General features: G+C 37.9%; 1 protein-coding gene across 1 annotated transcript in view; it reads left to right on the top strand.

The window, feature by feature from the left end:
- Window positions 1-8481: 8481 nt before the first annotated feature.
- LOC140743791 (discoidin domain-containing receptor 2) overlaps window positions 8482-21324 on the top strand; it is an 83934-nt gene continuing 71091 nt past the window's right edge. Inside the window, exons 1-7 of the mRNA XM_073075379.1 lie at window positions 8482-8524; window positions 8862-8973; window positions 10442-10679; window positions 12570-12717; window positions 12877-13065; window positions 13441-13574; window positions 13902-14109. Coding sequence (XP_072931480.1) covers window positions 8482-8524; window positions 8862-8973; window positions 10442-10679; window positions 12570-12717; window positions 12877-13065; window positions 13441-13574; window positions 13902-14109 — 1072 coding nt within the window. The remainder of the gene's footprint in view (window positions 8525-8861; window positions 8974-10441; window positions 10680-12569; window positions 12718-12876; window positions 13066-13440; window positions 13575-13901; window positions 14110-21324) is intronic.

Raw genomic sequence — 21324 nt, 5'->3', positions numbered from 1 at the left:
CCGTTAAAGAGGGAAACTTTATCAAGTTCTTTAATTACAGAATGAATTATTTATGGAGAACCAACGGTTATACGAGCACTCGCTGCTTCAGTAGAAATGGTAATAGTTTTGCCTTTATCCGGCATTTCGCATATCTAGGCTGTAATGTTTTTTGTTACAAACGAGGCGACTACCTAATCGTCATCAAGTATTGTCCCACTGTTGGGCACGGGTCTCCTCTCAGAATGAGAAGGATTAGGCCATAGTCCACCACGTTGACCAAGTGCGTATTGGTGGACTTCACATACCTTTGAGTTTTTTTTATAAATCTCTCTTTCAGGTTTCCTTACGATGTTTTCCTCCGCCGTTTTAAGCAAGTGATAATTAATTTCTAATACGCACATAACTTTGAAAAATCAGAGGTTCGTGCCTGGGATTTGAATTCGGTCCCCTCGTTCGAGAGGCCGAACTTTTTAACCATAAGGCTATCACTGTTTTTTGCTATCTAATGGTAAGTACTAAGTCATTGCCGCTCATGAATATTTGTAAAAAATCCATGTAAGGTTCTACCTGAAGCCTCATAAGGTAGTGATCGACACCTTTCCCCTAAGACCCTAGAATTTCGCACAAGTAGTAGGTGTGAAGAAAAGTTCACAGCCTTTGAGAATTGTTTTAAAGAATTAACATGCTTGTAGATTTTCTCACGACGGTTTCCTTCACCGTTATAGTAGGAGGTATTTAATTTCTAATACGCACATAACTTAAAATATCAGAGGTGCATGAATGGCTTACCTTTAGTTTGAGAAGAGATTCAAACTAAAAACTTTGAAATATTGGAGGTGCATTAATGGGAGCCTTACCTTTCGTTTGAGAGATTCAAACCAAAGGCATGCTTAAGTTCGAACTGCAGACACCCTTGATTGAGAAGTCTCTTTTCAACCCAACAATGTCTTGACCTTAGGTATATGGTAGCGACTTTTAATACCAATCTCTGACATTAACTTGTACAAAATGTACAATAAACGTATGTTAAGATGAACATAAGTTATGTTTTTGCTGTGTTCACTTTGAACAATGCGGTAATTAGCCAATCGACTTGATTTATGAGTCGGACCAACTAAGTCTTGAGGGTAGCATCTGTGATAGATTTTAGGTGGAATATAATATTCGGAGTTGGTCACAGATGCCTATAGATGGCAGTAATTACTCAATATAATTATATAGTAAACTAGCTGACCCAGCAAACGTTAGGTTGCCAAATAAATAAAAAAATGTTAATGATGTAAATCCCTCATCATTTAGGAGTATGAAAAATAGATAGTAGCCGATTCTCAGACCTACTGGATATGCATATAAAATTTAGTGAAAATCGGTAAAGCCGTTTCGTAGGAGTATGGTAATTAACATTGTGACACGAGAATTTTATATATAAGATAATACATATAATTGTCATTTTTTTTCTTAAACGTTTAGTGCTCTGTAAAAGTATCAAGTATCTATTTATTACGGTTCAAGAGATAGCGCTTTGTGACTGACAGACATGTCTTAGTAACGTTCCGACATTTGCCCTTTAGGTACGGAACCCTAAAAATATATCTTAAACACTAAAGAATATTGAATTTATAGGAAACGTCGATATTTCCCGGTCTACCTAATCAGATTGTAAATAACGTTGGGTAACCAATCCTTAAAGGAAATATCCGCATTGAATTTTGGGACCATCAATCGATGTAATTACTTGGTATTGGAAGTAATGTGTTTTGAATTGGGTATTTAGATAACGTAATTGAAATCGACGACATTAATTTAGCTAAGTACGGATTTATTGAGTTTAATTTGAATGAAAACCTTGTTTACCTGAAGGAACTGGGGCTTGTAATATTCAACGGAAGATCCGTTTAACATTTTATTTGGCATCGCAACACGTACGTGGCTTGTGGAGGTCGTTGTAGCTACTGCGGTTCCGATGCGGTACCAACGGAAAATTTATGTACCACTGAGCGTGCAAGTCTAGCTATCTACCCAGTAACGCCGACCGAAATCATACTTCTGTGCTGTTTTCGTTGAACGCGCTCTCCATTGCGGACGCGGTGGTAGCGCCCAAAACACCCGTCGTGGTCGCGACGCCTGCTAATGCAAACAGCTGCGAATTGCCAAAAATCGGAGGACGATATTAGTAGGCATAGGATCCTTAGGGGCTCGCCCGCTCAAATATTAAGTTTCGTAAGAATTTTAAATTAGAGCATTAGGCGCGGCGTCTCAGCAGAGTTAAATATTAATAATGCTCTCCAGACGAACTCAGTAGAAGACTGAAAACAATGAATTTTTAATAGTTATTCTCCTTTGCGACGGGCAATTAATGTAATGAGGTAGCAAGTTTTAGCCGCCCCGGGGGCTGGCTGCAAATTAGAGTTAATTCTCCCCTAGATTTCGTTGCGATTATTCTATTTGACTCGACTTAAAATTTCTGGTTAGCTGTTAATGATTAAGGCTAATGGAAATGATTAGATTATTTCAAACTTTTATTTGATACTTCGGCCGAACTTATTTGAACAAATATACTTCAAGGGAAGTAGTATAACATTTCAAACCAATTGTTATGAGAAATCAGTGTCGCAATTATTTATTACTTCGTTTAATACAACCAACGTGGGAGTTAACTACACAATAATCGAACATAGCCATTCCTTCATTTATTTTTTATATCATCAACAACCCATTCTGTCCCACTGCTGGGCACGGGTCTCCTCTCATAATGAGAAGGATTAGGCCATAGTCCACCGCGCTGGCCAAGTGCGTATTGGTAGACTTCACATACCTTTGAGATATTTTTTTTTATAAATCTCTCAGGTATGCAGGTTTCCACACGATGTTTTCCTTCACCGTTTAGCAAGTGATAATTAATTTCTAATACGCACATAACTTTGAAAAATCAGAGGTGCGTGCCTGGGATTTGAACCTCGGACCCTTCGATCGAGAGGCCGAGTTTCTTAACCACTAGGCTATCACTGCTTTTTTAATACCTACCCTACTACCCTACTACTAATATTTTTTATATACCTACCCAAAAATATTCCATCATTTCAATTGTTAATTGTAAAGACACGTGCATTATCGATATATGAAAAGCATCGCATTCCTGTCTACACAAGATATATGAGTACATTTCATACCAAAGTCCCCTCAGAAACTGGAACGAAACTTTTATTTACCTACGTTATAAAGTATAAAAAACAAAGCCGCGAAGCGTAGCAGGTTTCAGCTGATTATAATACAACAAAGTTGTCCATAACGGAATGGTAAACCCCTCAATCAAATGCTCTGATCTAATTTTCTGTAAAATTACTAGAATAGTCGTTATTAAGAAAAGAGATCCCCAATTTTTATCTCTTTTCAAAGTTATAAATCCAAAGTCGTATTTAACTTACAAATTGCAAAACGAATAGAATTTCGATTGCACAAACTTGACCCTCCTTGACACCCAAAAAATAAAATTGTGTCCTATGACTTTCGCAAAAATGTTACTTTTCAATGGACTATATTGATTGCCACACATATATATGATTGTGTGTAAATTACCAGTTATTAAACACTATTCCTTTTTAAGCATTATCTGTAGATAGACGTCTTGATATAGAAATATAAAGTTTTTGTAGCCTAAAATGTACCCGTTCTGACAGGGATTTCTTCGTTTTCAGATAAAAAGGATGATAAATTTTGCACGTAGCATGCGTGAAATTCATTTTCGTGAGCCTGAGATCAACTGTTTCTTACAACGAACGTAACTAACATATTTCATCATTAGAAACTTTTGTGCTTCAAACCGGAAAATGTTTTGAACTTGGATCTTGGATCGTTCTCTTCTGTTTTCCCCTGATAAGTATAGATAGCCCACCACCTTGTAATTGAAGGAAGCCAGTAAATGGCTTAAATGGCTGACAATGTGTCAGCCATTTAATAGCTGGCATGGTGTAATTTACGCGGAACAATGCCGCAGTTAAGTGGTGCAAAAACACGAAATCTAAGAAAAAGTGCGGAGAAATATCGTTTCATTCGTAAATAATCTAAAAATTAAATATTTTTAATATTTTTCAAACATGAAAATAGTTGATATTGACAATTTCAATTGTCAAAACTGGTTACATTTTCTTGTTAGGAGTGAGTAATCTTAACTAATCTATGTGTTTCCTATCAGTTTTTAATATAGAAGTAGCACACGAGCATGTAGTAGACCTGGTAGTTGACAACTGCTGCCATGCATGTCTGTGATCAACCCAAGATTAACTTCCTAGAGATTAGTCAGTGATGCGTTGCTACCTCTGAGGACTATCGCCCGTTATGATTAATCCATCCAATTATTACCAATGATCGAAGTTCGACAAACATCCTAGTACCCATTTACCATCAGGTAGACTGCATGCTGGTCTGATACTCCAGTATTATATTTAAAAAACCTATGTATTATCACATTCAAGCCAAAACACTTGTATAAAGTAGGCAGCAATACAAGCAAGTTTTCATTTGCTCACACATGATACGTAATCTGTAGATATCGGGATATATCACGCGTGTTTTCATGTTTCTCTTTTACGATACATGTCTGATTCCAAGTCTTGTTTGCAGATGAATTTAGCGACCCGTTCTCTCCTTACGTGCGTTGAATATTGTTTAGAACACACATCAATAAAAGCGTCTATCAAGTAAAAAAGTGTCTCGGTGATTTCAAAATAACTGCCATTCTGCCGCTGGAATTTTTATTTATACGGTACCAAAATGTGAATTTTTTCAGTTTTGGGATGTGGATTTCTGATCGGGTGTCGTGATAATGTCTTATACGATTTTGATGAGTCTTTACAATGACTTTAGAAAGATCAAGGTCATCTCTGTGCTGAAAAATTTAATGTTAAATACTAACAAGCCGAACTACAAAGTTGTTAGGGGTTAGCCAATTCACTCCGATTGAACTTGAATTATGACCAATCGCCTTGTACTGCAAGACGATGGTGTTCCCATCTCGTACCCAAATATCTATACTTTATAGTCATATCTCTATACTTTACAGTCACTCTAAAGTACTCTTACTCATAACAAAAAATAGACTCTTAACGCCTAACATTTCGAATATGAATATGTAAAATGTATCCTTAAAATATATGAAAATTATACCAAGTAATATACATAAAACCATAAAAAATTAAACTAAATTCAAACCAATTTAACCGAACTGTCCGCAGTCGGCCTGTATTCGTTAATACTTCGATAAACAACATACATACTACGATATCTTCGAAAACATAGAAATTTGTCGATTAATGTACCTGTACCGTTAGTATGCGTTGTTTTTATATTTGTTTACGTATTTGGCCATATATTTTCAATCAGCGCCCCTAGCGGGCTGTATCTGTGTGAAATACGTAAGCAAATACAAAAATAGACATTTGTGAAAACGTAAAAACTCATACTAGGGGTACTGGCCAGAAAGATCTAAGAAATGTAATAAACACGTCAGTACGTCAACGTACAATCGTGTTATAATTAAAATCACGTGACAGCGGTCTGACACACTTTGTCTACGTAATACAATATCAGTCGCGTATGTAATTTGTTCGTGCAATATGTCACTGGTCGCGACGGCGGATTAGGAGCGGATCGGTCTCTCTTTGTATGGAGACTCTCGGTTAACACGGTTTTATTGCTGTTGCAGTTTATTTATTTCTACACACTATTTTATTTTTATCTTATGTCTATTTTGTTAGTAATTATTGTACAACGATGATGAGACCTATTAATATCGTATGAGAAACTATACTCCACCTACTTTACTACCTCTACTCTATTGTACATTATTGGTCTCTTAGTTATTTATTTTATCGGGTAAAGTCTGACGGTAATTTTTGGTACAAGAAAATTTGATTGGTTACCTTTTTTTTTTTTTTCTTTTTTACGAGGGGGAAACCTTCAAAAGGTAGCACAGGATTCTTACCGCACTAAAACCCCCCCGGTGGCCGTCCTCTGCGCTGCGTAGAGGACTCCGGGATCTCCAGAGGAACGCAACCGGAGTCCTCTTAGCGCGTTGCCCCATCGGGATCCTCCCAGGTGAGCGTGACGCTCTCCACACCGTCTGGTGTGCACAACGGTATGCGACCACACATACCGCCGTCCTTCCCGGGGTCGCTGTCCGGGCGGTTCGAGCTCCCACTCTTACGACCCGCAACCCCGGAAGCCCCTTTTAGTCGCCTCTTACGACAGGCAGGAGATACCGTAGCCCTATTCTGGTCCCGGAACTACAGGGACCTTGATTGGCTACCTAGACTTCACTTGTCTTGACTAGGTAGTCACTCGGATAAGTATAGTGACTAGTATAAGTATAGTGACTAGTTAGTCACTCGGCTAAAGGTTTCAAATCATAATAGTCCCTCTTAACTTTAAAGTCTTAATAGATATTTTTGGAGATGTAGATATTATCGAAGAAATTTCGATTCATTTCTCATCATTCCTTCACATAAAACATTTCAAACCGTGTGTTAAGTGTACAAATCTTGTACATATTGTCAGTTATGAATTTTGTGCAAATATAACAGCAAACACTCATCAAGGAACGCGGTCCAATAATTTAAACGTGCTCATCGAGCAAATAACGCGAGTAAATAACGTTTTTACCTGCAAGAATCTCGAAATACGATTAGGGGGAGGAGGTAAAGAAACATAAACACACATATATGTTAAAATAATGCCCGCAAAACCGAATTTGAATTTTCCCTTTGTGCTTCACTGACGTCGTGTATTGTATTTTCGTTTCATTAAAACAGGAAAATAAACAAAAATTTCCTCTGCCTCTTACCTCCCCGAGTACGTAGTGTACGTACTGCGTACGTATCGAGCGGTAACTTGTTATAAAGTGTGTACTGCTTGTTTTACGCCCCGTGGTGTACGCGCCCTTATAAAATGGGAACAAAAGGAAAGAATTTAATAAAATTTAATTAAACGACCCACCTATCTCTAAAGAATGTTCGTCACTGTGTGATGTCTCGATTGTTTAAAAGTATACGTATAAATAAACCTTTTAAGTGTGTAGTGTTACAGATTTCGTGCATGTATTTCTTGGCAGTACCTTATAATTTATGTAAATGATCTTTTATTATATTGTGGCGGAATGTTATGTGGATTAATTTGCAATTTGTTTACGGTGTTATCGATATAATGCGATAAATATAGGATAGGTTCAGTTAAGTTTACAAGAAGGGGTGTTGGACTTTCCCACCATATTGGGATGTTGCCAGGAGGTTCCGGCAGCGTGTAGGAGAAATCATTAAAGGCATGGCATATTGACCTGGTATTACAGCCATAAATAAAAATGTAGAACGCAGCGCCGCCAATAAATACTAGTTTCTTACAAGTTACCAACTTTCGTATAGGGTAGCCAAATATGTTACGTAGTATTTAAAAGGAAAGCGCTCTAAGAATACTCAATTGTTTGTAACAACGATGTTAAGTTTAGTCTTTTGTTAAATTATAATATGTTTACTCTCGGTCTTTTTGTGAAATAAGATGGTATTTTCAACAAATGAGGCATTTGTGTGTGCTGATTTACTCATACATTCAACAATTATATGTCTGGGTGTGAAGGACCCAAGTGTAATGAAACACCAAATTACAAGCGGAATGTTTACAATCTAGTTTTTGCCGCCACCCGACGTTGATAAGCGTACGACATGTTCACTAATTAAAGAAAAACATTCCATGAAAAGGAGCTCTCGCAAAGCGCAAAACAATAAAATTTAAAATATCTCATTATAATTATGTAAGGTAATTAAGGTTTTCAGACAGCGTAAAATTGTGAGTTGTTTATTTTTATCTCCCTTTAAATGGACTTGCAAAACAAATATGTGCAGGAAATGAAAAGGTAATTCTCGGAGCGCACTGTTTCATGTCAACGTGGTAATGTCCTCATATAAAATGAATGATCGAAAAAGTTCACAGAGTGATAAATATGTTGACACGGTGAAGGAAAACGGCATCGTGAAGTTATAATTTTATTTTGATGATGTTGTAGTCAATTGAAAAGTTACGAGTGAGAAACTCTTTCGATTTCTTTATATTACTTCTGCTTTTCTGTATTCTGACTCTATTTAGGGCTGTCCATGCCAGAGCGCTTACGGGCTATTAGTACGCCTAATAGTCTAGAAATAGTAAAGAAATTAGATTATTGGCGTTAAATGAGAAATACAAAAAAATATATCGTAAGCGTATTTATATCTACAGATAATGATTTCGTGTTGGATAAAATAATATTTTTTTGTACAATATTTAGACAACCATGGCCCGTGCCTACGCAGTCATGTTACGGATTATCTAAATATGTTTATATACTTTTATATATGAATTTGTATGTCATGTACTTGACATGTATAGTACCTGTACATATAAATGCACTTTACATCCACAAAAACGTTTAAAATCTTATTGGACCTCACGGATTTTACTAGCGGGTCGCACGTGACCATGGTTAGGACAGCCCTGCTCTATGTGGACACCCTTCGCAGAAGTAATCGCTTGTATTTCTTTTAGCACTTACACTGCAGACTATACTGCATGTTTGTAATCAATGTCTCCCTCCCCTGTGATTTTAAATCTAAATGTTACTTAGTGTAAGTACCGACAGAGCATACAACGTAAAATATAATAAGATATTATATGAAATGGACGGCCAGTGCCAAATATTTGTATATATCCTTATTGAGGTTTCCAAAAGTGGTCCGTTTGCCTGCATTGCAACAAGCCATCGAAATGGTGTAGAAAGTACAAAGTGAAGTGCTTGCTAACGTTATATGCTTTGTCGGTTACATCAATACTAATGTTAAAGAGTATATTTTTCTCTTTAGCTGAAGTAGGACACTGCGAAGTACCTCTCGGCATGGAGAACGGGAAGATAACCAATGAGTCCCTCTCGGCCAGCTCCAGCTACGACCAGAGCGTCTCTCCTCTCAGCTCGCGGTACGTACAGTATTTTGTAGAACTTCAACTGGTGATCAAAATTCGACTACAACTATGATAGAGAATTTGATATTTTTAATTGATAAAACAAAATGTCGTCAACAGCTACCAAAAATAATATCGGTTAAAAAGAAAGACTAGTGAAATAATTCGACCGTAACTATACATATTTTATGCAAATGTAAATTACCGATTAATCTGATAATGCACAAGTGCAGGTATAATTTGGCTGTACACATAATTGTGACGGTCAATTTTGTCAATGATTGCATGAACAGGCTCTATTCAGGTTAAGCTTCAACACAAAATACAGAGAAAGAATCAAAAACTATCAGGTGCTCAAAAAGTTCGATTCCACAAAAATATTGTCTTCAAAAACATCACCTGGCACCGAGTTAACAACGATATCCACCGTAGCCAAACTGCCACGTACGGTCTCAAATTGGTTTGCATGACCGAAATTCAAAGCAAATTGCTACGCCATCGATATCGCATATTAAAATCACCCTGTTAGCCAACAATAAAGCGCTGCCATGCAACAGACTAACAATAACAGTAAATCCCACGACCGCAAAACGTTCATGCTTAGCTCAAACAATTAACATCGGATATCACATTCGAGACGTAAGCCCGCATCCCGGCGCAAGACAATAGAGCGTGCTCGACGCTCATTTGAGAAATTCAGTAACAGAAAATTAAATTTTCTATGAATTCGGAGCGGCTGTGATCCTACAAAAGCCTTTCGGGACTACACTCGCCGATAACAAGATAAGTGTAAGGAGCAGTTGCCGAAGCCTTATCATCCGAGTCACTTTACATAGGGTCAGAGGCGATTTAGCTAATGCCGCCTTAATTCACCGTTTAACGCGCCCTGTTTCCGCTGTACCTCTGACGAGATTGCACTAGAGATATTCAAATTAAACGGCAGCCACTCCGGATACCCACCTTTGTTGACAAACGAAGCACTGAAACGTTTACACTATTTGCTCAGTGTATAATGCTAATTTTATTTACTTATGCCCGGACATGTTTTGGTTTCATCTCAACACAATACATACGTAATACGGACTGCGTTTTACAGGAACGTTAGCTAATGTGCGTAACAAAACTTGCTGATGTGCGTATTTATGAAGTATTTTAATATTTGTATCTTCCATGTAGCGTTTGCGGTTGTGTATAAATAGATACTCTTTTTTATTTGAAGTAGTAAACGAATTTGTAAGTCTTCTGATGATAACATATTATTCCGAGACATTCCATCATAGTCCTCGGGGACAGCAGTGCATTTGTGGCGAACCTCAGATAGGAATCCAATGCTATCTGATGTTGATTACAGATGTCCGTGGGCGGTAGTAGGAACATACCATCAGGTGGACTGCGTGCTCGTCTGCTACTTCTTTATTATAAAAAATACTAGTTTCACCATCATTTTTTATTCAAAATATTGATTTTATAACATTCCCAACAGCATAAGGACGGAGTTACGAGGCGGCGCTTGGTGCCCCAACGGCCTGATCTCACCTAGGAGCCGTCAATATTTGGAAATTGACTTACATGCTGAATACCTGATCACTGCAACCGAATCACAAGGCAGATTCGCTAACTCCATTGGAGTTGAGTTTGTCGAATATTACACGATTGAATACTATCGGACTACCCTCAAACGATGGGTCAAATATAAGGATTTCAGCGGTGATAGAATAAGTGTAAGTAATGCAGATTTAAATATCACTCCACTAGTTCAGTAAGATTTCAAATTTAAATTTAATACGAAATATAAAAATAGTATTACGTATGCAAATATAAATATACTATCACCCATCAATCATGCAGGCAGCGTGCTCGAATTTAATCCAAATATTTGTCAGTCACGCAAACATTCTATATAATTAAATTAAACCTAAATTCTCGCGTTGCAAATAAATGCACCATTCACTTACATTAATATTTACTTCACAATCAAACAACATGAACTCAACCCGAGTGCCACGTTAACGCTTGAAAATTGCAATTAATGTTTACGAATTAAATAGAGCATCTTTAAATTCACTCAAAGTTTCCGAGCACATCCGAGCCTTAACGTAACACTCGAGTCGGAAAGGCTGATCAAACATGATTTCAAGATTGAAGGGTTGTAAAACACTTTACCAAATCAAAGATCAGTGAAACAAGCTTCCCTTTAATAATGTTAATACAAATATTTGACCACCACGCAAACTTACCACATAAATAAGATTAAATCTAAATTCTCGCTATGTGAATAAATGCACTATTCACTTACATTAATATTTACTTCACAATCAAACAACATGAGCTCAACCCGAGTGCCACGTAAACGCTTGAAAATTGCAATTAATGTTTACGGATTAAATAGAGCATCTTTAAATTCACTCAAAGTTTCCGAGCACGTCCGAGCCTTAACGTAACACTCGAGTGGGAAAGGCTGATCAAACATGATTTCAAGATTGAAGGGTTGTAAAACACTTTACCAAATCAAAGATCAGTGAAACAAGCTTCCCTTTAATAATGTTAATACAAATATTTGACCACCACGCAAACTTACCACATAAATAAGATTAAATCTAAATTCTCGCTATGTGAATAAATGCACCATTCACTTACATTAATATTTACTTCACAATCCAACAACATGAACCCAACCCGAGTGCCACGTTAACGCTTGAAAATTGCAATTAATGTTTACGAATTAAATAGAGCATCTTTAAATTCACTCAAAGTTTCCGAGCACATCCGAGCCTTAACGTAACACTCGAGTCGGAAAGGCTGATCAAACATGACTTCAAGATTAAACACGAGCGATTCACCGTTAAGTTTTAAAGGGTTGTAAAACGCCTTCCGAGGTATTTGACAAACAGACGCACTTGCCTAATCATTACCCTTAGTATGAGTTTTTACGTTTTTACAAAAATGACTGTTTTTGTATTTGTTCACGCATTTCCCATTTCCTATCAGTTTTGATACAGTCAGCTAGGGGCGCTGATTGGAAAAGTATGGGCAATATCAAGGAAACAAGGTTCCCTTCAATTATGCTTACATTTTGACACTTGATTAATTTCCAGCCATTTCGACAACTTTAGCACGGTAGGTACAGCTATCGAATAACAATATTTGCTTTGATCACTTTGAGGAAATTCAAACTTAAAGGTTTTTGTTATGAGAGTTAAACAGGTAGATATTTAATATTTTGATGTTATTGTTTGCCTTTAACATAACTTAAATAACTATGGTTTTTAAGCAGTTTAACTCTACTTTAGCAGATAATAAATATTGTGATTAAATAATTAACTAACAACTTGGTAATTGTGGAATAACTTATTTGTTATTATTTTTCTTATAAAAAGAGACTCATTTTACTGACTAGAAAACAATACGTTGACTGATTTTAACTAACTTACACTATAATTAATTTTAAACCAGTACAACATCTGGAGTACTTTCACAAGCGCTTTTAATTCCAATCACATTAATTGTGTATTTCAAGAGCTCGCTCATAAATAAATCAAACTATTAATAATTAAGTAGTAATTACCGGAGCTTTCAGGGCCTTCATTAATTCGTACCTATTTTCCTTTTAGCTAATCCCCGGTAACTCGGACACGTATACACCACGGAAGACTATTTTGGAAGCACCCTTCGTGGCTTCGAAGGTCCGCTTCTTTCCTTACGCTGAACACCCCAGGACTGCTTGCATGCGAGTCGAACTGTACGGCTGCCGCTGGAAACGTACGTACATCGGGTCATAAGTTATATGTCCGCTTGCGTTGTGTAGCTGCATTGCGATTATGCTCTAGCGATCTTCACATCACGAGGTTTTTTTGTGCGTTTACTTTGCGACGTAATGCCGTCTCTTGGCGGTGTCATCATATTCAATTTGTTCCACAGAAGGTATAATTGCATACTCCGCGCCGCAAGGCGGCGATATGCAGTCGATGACGGGCGGCGCCCGCTTCGAAGATCTAGCTTACGACGGCGTCGTGCGCGACGGGATGATGCGAGATGGCATGGGCCAAATCACTGACTCCCTGGTCGGGCCGAACGACTTCGAACTAGCTGATCCACTTGACACTAGCGGTATGAGTTCTATTTAACATGTAAACGGTTCGCGGCGGTAATCCAATGCTTTACATTTCGACCTAACGAGGAATTTCGGATGGAATCCCATACACGCGGTATTATCAAAGTTATACGCGTATACATATGGTCAGGCAAAACATCACTGAAACCCTGACATATCTTTATAAGGATAATTAAGAGCACCATAACGGGAAACTTTTATTCTCGACATTTATTCATAGATGAGAAAGATGCCGATGATGATAATTTTTAATTGATACATGAATATTTGTACATGTAAACATTTAGCAGCAGGATCTGATGGCATCAATTAAAATTCTTAGTGAAACGTACATTTTGGAAAGAACACATATAAAACAGATGTTTTTACAGGCACCCGCTGGGTTGGGTGGAACAAAACTATGCTCTCCCTGAACGAAGTGGACATCCTGTTCAACTTCAGCGACACGAGGATCTTCTTCTTCGTTGACATCCACACCAACAACATGTTCACCAAGGATGTCCAGGTATGGAATAGTCTTCTCATTAACGTTATCTTATGTATAAAATTCTCGTGTCACAATGTTAGTTACCGTACTCCTCCGAAACGGATATACCGATTTTCACCAAATTTTATATGCATATTCAGTAGGTCTGAGAATCGGCTACTATCTATTTTTCATACCCCTAAGTGATAAGATAAACATTCATTTTCACAGTAACACTACTTCTGATTAATTGACGTTTAATTTCAACGACTTACTAACAGGCCTTATTACCAATTAGTTATAACTCGTAGGGGACACTTTTCCTCCCCATAGTTGCAATACTAATATATCATAATTTTCGTGTAGCTCTTCCGTGAAGCGGAAGTATTCTTCTCCCTGGAAGGCGAGCGCTGGCAAGAAGATTACATCTCATACGAACCGAAGCAAGACAGGGTCTCCGAGCACGCAAGGACCGTCCACATAGACATGCAGAACCGCACAGCGAAGCACATCCTGGTGAAGCTGACGTTCCAGCACGAATGGATTCTAATCAGCGAAGTCACTTTTAAAACTGGTAAGTCATTTTATATGATTTTTTTTTTTGGAAAACTGTTTTTGATGATTAAATCCTTTGTGGTTCGACTTCGGATGTACCTTCGGCACACTTACTTGTACGTATCTTATAACAGCAGTGTTTAGCTCTTCTGTGTTCTAGTCTAGCTTGAAGGGTGTGATAGGGACGCACTGGGCTTTCCATCCAACTTTGTCACAAATTTTAAACACTGAGGCACTTAGAACATATCTTTAAAAAATCAGAGGTGCCTGGGATTCAGACCCCGAAAAAAAATGAGTGTCTTTTTCCGCTTTCTACTAGGCCATCGCTGCTTTTTGCAATCAGTAAACGTAAATTGTTTGCATGTACAACATTTTGGACACTTTTTGCGTGACTCCAATACGCGACCCACTTTCGCAAATACTGCGATATTACGATTCGAGCTAGTACAAATTACAATCGAATGTTTTATTCGTATCCTTCTGTTGGACGCATATTTTTAAGCTTGAGAATAAAAAAATAAAAACTTTCTACACTCAAAGTCCCACATTAGGATTCCCTGTCTGTCGGCGATGTGTACACACACAACACAAATACACCAACACACAGACGTAAAAAAAAGAAATCTAAATTCCTAATTAGATATGCCTGGTCGGGGATCGAACCCGGGACCCTCTACGCGTCACAACTATATGATGACGCTCAGCCTCGTAGGTCGTCAATAACAAAACACTTTCTACATTAATTTTGTCGGACAAGGACTATCACAGAAAACACAACACAAGCACCCAGACCCAGAAATGCAACCTAAATTCCTTTAGATATCTGTTTGGTCGACGATTGAACCTGGAACATAATACGTGCCAGTCCGGCATGACTACACTGGCCTTTTTGTTTTTTTTTACGAGGAGGGAACCTTCAAAAGGTACCCTATGCCATGGGAGCAACACGAGGTTATGTGGAATTCTTACCGCACTAAAACCCCGTCGGTTGCCGTCCTCGGCGCTGCGTAGAGGACTCCGGGAACTCCAAAGGAACGCAACCGGGGTCCTCTTAGCGCCTTGCCCCGTCGGGCTCCGCCCAGGTGAGCCTGACGCTCGCCACACCGTCTGGTGTGTACAACGGTATGCGACCACACATACAGCCGTCCTTCCCGGGGTCGCTGACGGGCGGTTCGAGCTCCCACTCTTGCCATCCGCAACCCTAGAAGCTCCCTTTTAGTCGCCTCTTACGACAGGCAGGAGATCCCGTAGTCCTATTCTACTCCCGGCACTGGCCTAGTGTGATGGTAAACTTCACACACCTTTAAGAACTTTTTTTTAAAGAAGACATGCCTTAATATTATTACGGGAAGAATGGTAAAGGAATCCTATGTAAGTTCCCTTTCGTCATGATTATCTCCCTTACAATTAAAGCGTAAAATTATAATTAACTAGAAGTGCCCGCGGGTTCACCCACGTTTAAAAAAAATAACTTGACTTACATACAACTGAAAATTTGTACCTTCATTGGAATAACAGTGGCGCCATCTGTAAAAAACTGGTCGTACAACAACTTTGCTAAAGATCATCACATGATCGAGTGCAAATGTATACGAATCTATGAAGGATATACCGACAAACATTATTTTTTTATATATTTAGTTTATTAATACACGCGTAACTTTTAATACACAGAGGAGGAGGAATTGAACTTCGCACCTCCGATCGAGAGACACAGTTCCAACTACTACACTATCACGGCTTATGTGCACTGAAAACTGCTATTTTTGAGAAAATTTTCACTTTCCTCTTGTTGGTTTCCATCACCATTAAAACAAGTGATTTTTATACACAGTCATGTACTTTAGAAAATGAGATTACGTGCCTTGAATTTGTTCCTTTCGGCGTAAAACACCAAATTTGTACCCTTGTGACTATTGCGTCACTTATAGACGAGCTTATGCTCACGGCTTCGCTCGCGTTACGAAGTAATATTTTCATCCCCTATTGTATCCTCTTGGGGGTAGAATTGATCAAAATCCTTTCTTAGCGGATGCCTACGTCATAACATTTACCTGCATGCCAAATTTCAGCCCGATCCGTCCAGTAGTTAGGGCTGTGCGTTGATAGATCACTATGTCAGTCAACCTTTTAGTTGTATATATTTAGATATAGACGCTTTCTGAGTAGAAAGTTCGCAGACCCACATTAGGATTCCCTGTGTCATGGGTGCCATGGACACACAAAGACAATACACTAATACCCAGATCCAGAACGGAAATCTAACTTCAACATTCAGATTTTTGACTCGCCAGGGATCAAACCTGGAACCCTCTGTACGTACGTATGACGTACGTCTACGTCTGATAGGTATGGTGACTGCTCCGGCACTCGTGTTTGACATAGATCCGCTAGACCTCATCGGCTCAGAGTGGTAAAGTCTTAATCAAAGAAATTTAATATATAGGACTGCAGAGTGGACATTGTCAAGAATTTCATACACTACCATTCATCCCTTCCACTGACACCATTTCGAATTGAATAATTGATATATATTTCAGAATAACCTATTACAAATCGGTAAAAAGTTGTGGATGTCACTTTCCTCCCCATGTGTGATCTATTGGTACTTAAGAGATGGATCTCTTTGATTTTAAGCCTCTCCTACATGTGTGAGAGATGGCCCAGTAGAAAAAAAGGGTAGCAAAGATTAAAATAGCTAAGCGAGCGAGTGAAAGCAACTTGCCAGGGAAAAAAAATATCAGGACAGATTCATAAGCACGATCGGGTGGTTTTTCGGAAACAAAACGTGAAGGTCCCGCAGGCCATAGACAGGCACCCTAATAGATCCATTACTCCTCATCGGGATTCCTTATCTGTTCAGAGCACTCGCAAGCCTCGGGCTATTTCACAAATTTTATCTTTCTCTAATTAATCCACAGCTCTTTTGAGGAAATCGCCTCTTAAGTGATAAATCGCCGACCGCTAAATGAAGAACTTGTAATTAAAGAAAATCTTTGATCTGGATTATTTCGTACCCCAATTATATTTGGGGAGAGACGCCGGGCGATATACGAAATTCCGTTTATTCCCCGCTTATAATACGCGAAACGAGCCGGCGGTGTTTTCAATTCATTTTCTTAATATTTTAGCAAATCAAGGAATCGAAGTATATAAAAATACTGTTTTAATGTTCTGTTATTGTAATTTGAATAAAATATAGAAAGTAACTTCGACGAATTGGAAAGACTTCTGTTATAATTTTTTTGTGTCGTATTGGTGATATGGTTCGCAATAATACAATTTTTGCCTACCTGAATTCTCGAATTTCGCTCTGCAAAAGTTTCACTATTGGTGGCATGTCACAAAAATGTGTGTAAAGTGGACCAAAGGCTTTAGTGTGTATACAGAAAATAAAATTGTAGAGCGAAAATAATAAAAAATCAAAAACATTTTGAAAAATGTTTATCCACATCAAATAAACGTCGCTCAAATTTCGCGTTCAATTAAATATATTCTACTAACGTTTAAAATATTGGTTTTAAGCATTTTAACACTTTTGGAATATCGTGTTCCAAAAGATCACGAAAGGAAGGGAGATTATTGACCATTATCTAATAAAGCTGCAAAACATCTTAAATCAATCATCCTTGCATAAGGCTACCTTTCCACCAAATATATGCAAGTTAATTAATCTATGGATATATGTGAAACATATCAATAGGATTGCCTTATCTTCATTTCTTCTGCTTAGGTTAGCTCAGGTTGCTAAGCTATGTTTCTTGTATGAGGGGACGCTTGCTAAGGATTTGAGCTAAGTATTTTTGTAGCTCATCTACTACTTGAACTGAGCTAAACTATTTAACAATTTCCAAGCTAAGCGACTAGCATATGCTATGAATACGCTACATCTGGCGAGAAAAGCGCCGTCCACCTTGCTCTGTTCACACCGATCGCCAATCTCCAGGTTTTATTGAATAAAAATCATATAAAACAGGGTGTCGCTCTCAAGGCATCTGGTACCTTTTGACAGTTTCCTCCTTAAAAAAAGGTCGAATCATTAGCTCACTACCCACCATACATGAAGTATATAACTTGTTGAGCCCGTTTTCACCCATCATTATCAACCCATTACTGTCCCACTGCTGGGCACGGGTTTCCTCTCAGAATGAGAATGATTAGGCCACAGTCCTCCGCGCTGGCCAAGTGTAAATTGGTAGACTTCACATACCTTCGGAAACATTTTTTTAAGATTTCTCAGGTATACAGGTTTCCTCACGATGTTTAAAAAATAATTATCACTTGCTTAAACGGTGAAGTTTAAGTGATAATTAATTTTTAAAACGCACATAACTTTGAAAAATCAGAGGTGAGTGCGTGAGATTTGAACCTCGGAGAGGCCGAGTTTCTTAACCACTATTCTCATTGCCAACAACACTAAGATAGTGGATTACAAACATCCATAGCTTACCACGTCTCTAGTGAAAAAGCACCTTAATATCCGTATAATTATTACCGCGTCGTTAATTCCAATTAAGAAACCATATTAACGGTAGAAGGAAACGAGTATTTAGTTACAAGTTAACTACGTAATAGGATTTAACTTAAACGGTAAAATATAAAACGATTTAGAATACATATGTTAGGTAAAATATAAGCTGTGAAGCGGAAAATTATGACTAATTTTCATACAAATACTTTCAAACCGGTTAACACTGATAACATCTCGAGTTGTAACGTTTGACGTAACTTTCAGAACAACTTATAACCAACTAGTTATTGCCCGCGGCTTCGCCCGCGTTTAAAAGAAAATAATATGACATACTAACATACATAAAACTGAAAATTTGTACCTTCATTGGAATGACAGTGGTGCCATCTGGTTAAAATTGGTCTTACCAACTCTGGAACCTTCGTGGGCTCATGGACAACAACTTTGCTAAAAATCATCACTTGATCAAATGCATAGTTTACGATTCAATCCTTGCTAATATCGATTAAAATAATCAATTTGGTCCAAAAGATCGATTCTCCGATTAATCGATCTTAGATCGCCATCCCTGGTTCCCGTGAGATTTCCGGGATAAAAACTATCCTTTGTCCTTTCACGGGTCTCAGACTATCATTGTACAAAATTTCATTAAAATCGGTTCAGTGGTTTAGGCGTGAAGAAGACAAACAGAAAGACAGACAGACAGACAGAGTTACTTTCGGATTTATAGTATTAGTAAGGATTACTAAGGATTGGTATTAACTCATGACACTTGTCCTCTCCATGTCTGGTTGTTTGCTACTAAATAGTAAAATATTTTATATCACGGCGTGCGTAAATTGACGTTTTACGCACGCTTTGCGTGCGCAAAACCCCCATTTCCGACCCCGTAATATAAAATTTTATACAACACGCGGACGAAAAATGTTTTTCTGACTCGTGTGATTGCAGTCCTCGCCTGCGGCTCGGCCTGCAAACTCACACTTTGCGGCTCGGCCTGCAAACTCACACTTGTCAGAAAAAAATTTTTCGTCCTCGTATTGTAATGTACTATTATAGCACTCTGTGACCTAAACCCGCATTTAAGCACGCATTTCTGTGTCCAAAGTAGCCGATTTTTACACCGTACGAATATTAATACACTACCCTCACAGTTATAACAAATAAACATGCTATGAACGTTTCATACTTTTAAATGCCATTTAAAAATTAAAAGTGAGTAATGAGTATTTTGTTTAAAGCTATAATTATGTTAATATTTTATTTTAACTATAAAATAGGCTACTTTGGCTATAAAATATATATTTATTTATAATCGATTTCACACCGATGTTCGCGAGGCGTGTCATATTAAGCTCACACTACTGACTTTGAAAAACAGTTAGGTCATGCAATCGACAAACACGATAGCCACCTACCTATTCCCGAAAATATTGGAGTTACAAATGAATTCATTTGTCAACAGTGAAACACATTTCCGTGTCAGAGTCATCAAAGAGTCACACTTTGAATACTGGCAGTAAATTTATCGCTTTAAAACAACGATTGTAATGCTATATTTAGATACTCGCGAACAATCGGAGTTACTCGTTGAACAAGGGCGAACATTGAAACGCAGCGCACGAGAATAGACGCGTAATCCTCTGATTCGCGCTAAAAACCTTTACCACACCGAAGATGAGTATCGTAGCCAGTGACACCTGAGTGAGCTATTCGCATACTCGTATCGCTCCTACTTGTCTCTACTCGGCGAGAATGTGAACCTGGCATAACGTCACATTTTTATTTGTTCCAGCCATACTTTTGGATGACGAGATTTTAATTAAAGTGTACAACTTTATTTCCACACACTTTGCCAAAGACTTTTATTTATTTTTTACGGTAACATTCAGTGAAACGTACTATCCTGGGCTCTTTGTTTCGTATTTTTCAGCCTTTTGTACAATCAATTAAATATTTACATTCACATTCGTGTTTCGTTTAAAGGTGGTTCAACTGTCAGTGGTTTTGCTACGGTGACAAACATGCACGTATTTTTGCTTTATACTAGCTGTTTTAGTTAGTGTGAAATAAAACGATATTTTATACTCGTACATGAAATGTTCTGAATAAGGTACTAATGGTGCTATGTACCTACGTATCTGCGATCGGCTGATGGCAAACCTGAACCACGTGGACTGCACGCTCGTATGCCACTCCAATTTAAAAAAATATACAGATAACCTTTCACTTGAGACAGGAGCGCATAAAAAGTGCATAAAAAATAATTGATCCTCTGTCTTAGAGTTTCTACTAAATTAGATTAAAATGACGTCACTAAACTTATGGTGCTTCGTAATCCAAACCAAAAGTGTATACAAAATTTCAACTCAAGTGTTTCGGATTAACTTGTAGAAAGATTCCACATCACACATATTATAAACTATAAAATCTTGTAACATGTGGGGCTTGAAGCTGAAATAAATTACTGAATAAATTCTAATAACTAACTATGTCTACTAAAATAGGCCAAAGGCGCTCTTGTAAGACACGGTGGTACCAACTTGCTACCTTACTTGGCCCGGAATCAAATACCTCGTTGCTGGCACCCGCTTCACTGATCGTAACACTAAACCTAATGGTTTTTATAACTCGTTAGAATTTTTTTATTAATCTTCACAAGATTGCTGAATAACCTAGGAATATTGAGGTCACGTGGATTTTTAAAATTTCCTTTTCTTTAAAATTTTCTTCAGAATTCTCACAATTCTTTACAAGGTCTTT

Source organism: Epargyreus clarus, unplaced genomic scaffold (genome assembly GCF_041222505.1).
Source record: "Epargyreus clarus isolate Ecla_fem2 unplaced genomic scaffold, WU_Ecla_fem_2.2 ptg000007l, whole genome shotgun sequence".
Classification (NCBI taxonomy): Eukaryota; Metazoa; Arthropoda; class Insecta; order Lepidoptera; family Hesperiidae; genus Epargyreus; species Epargyreus clarus.
Note: the sequence above shows the minus strand (reverse complement) of the source record. Positions and strands in the feature narration are given on the sequence as shown.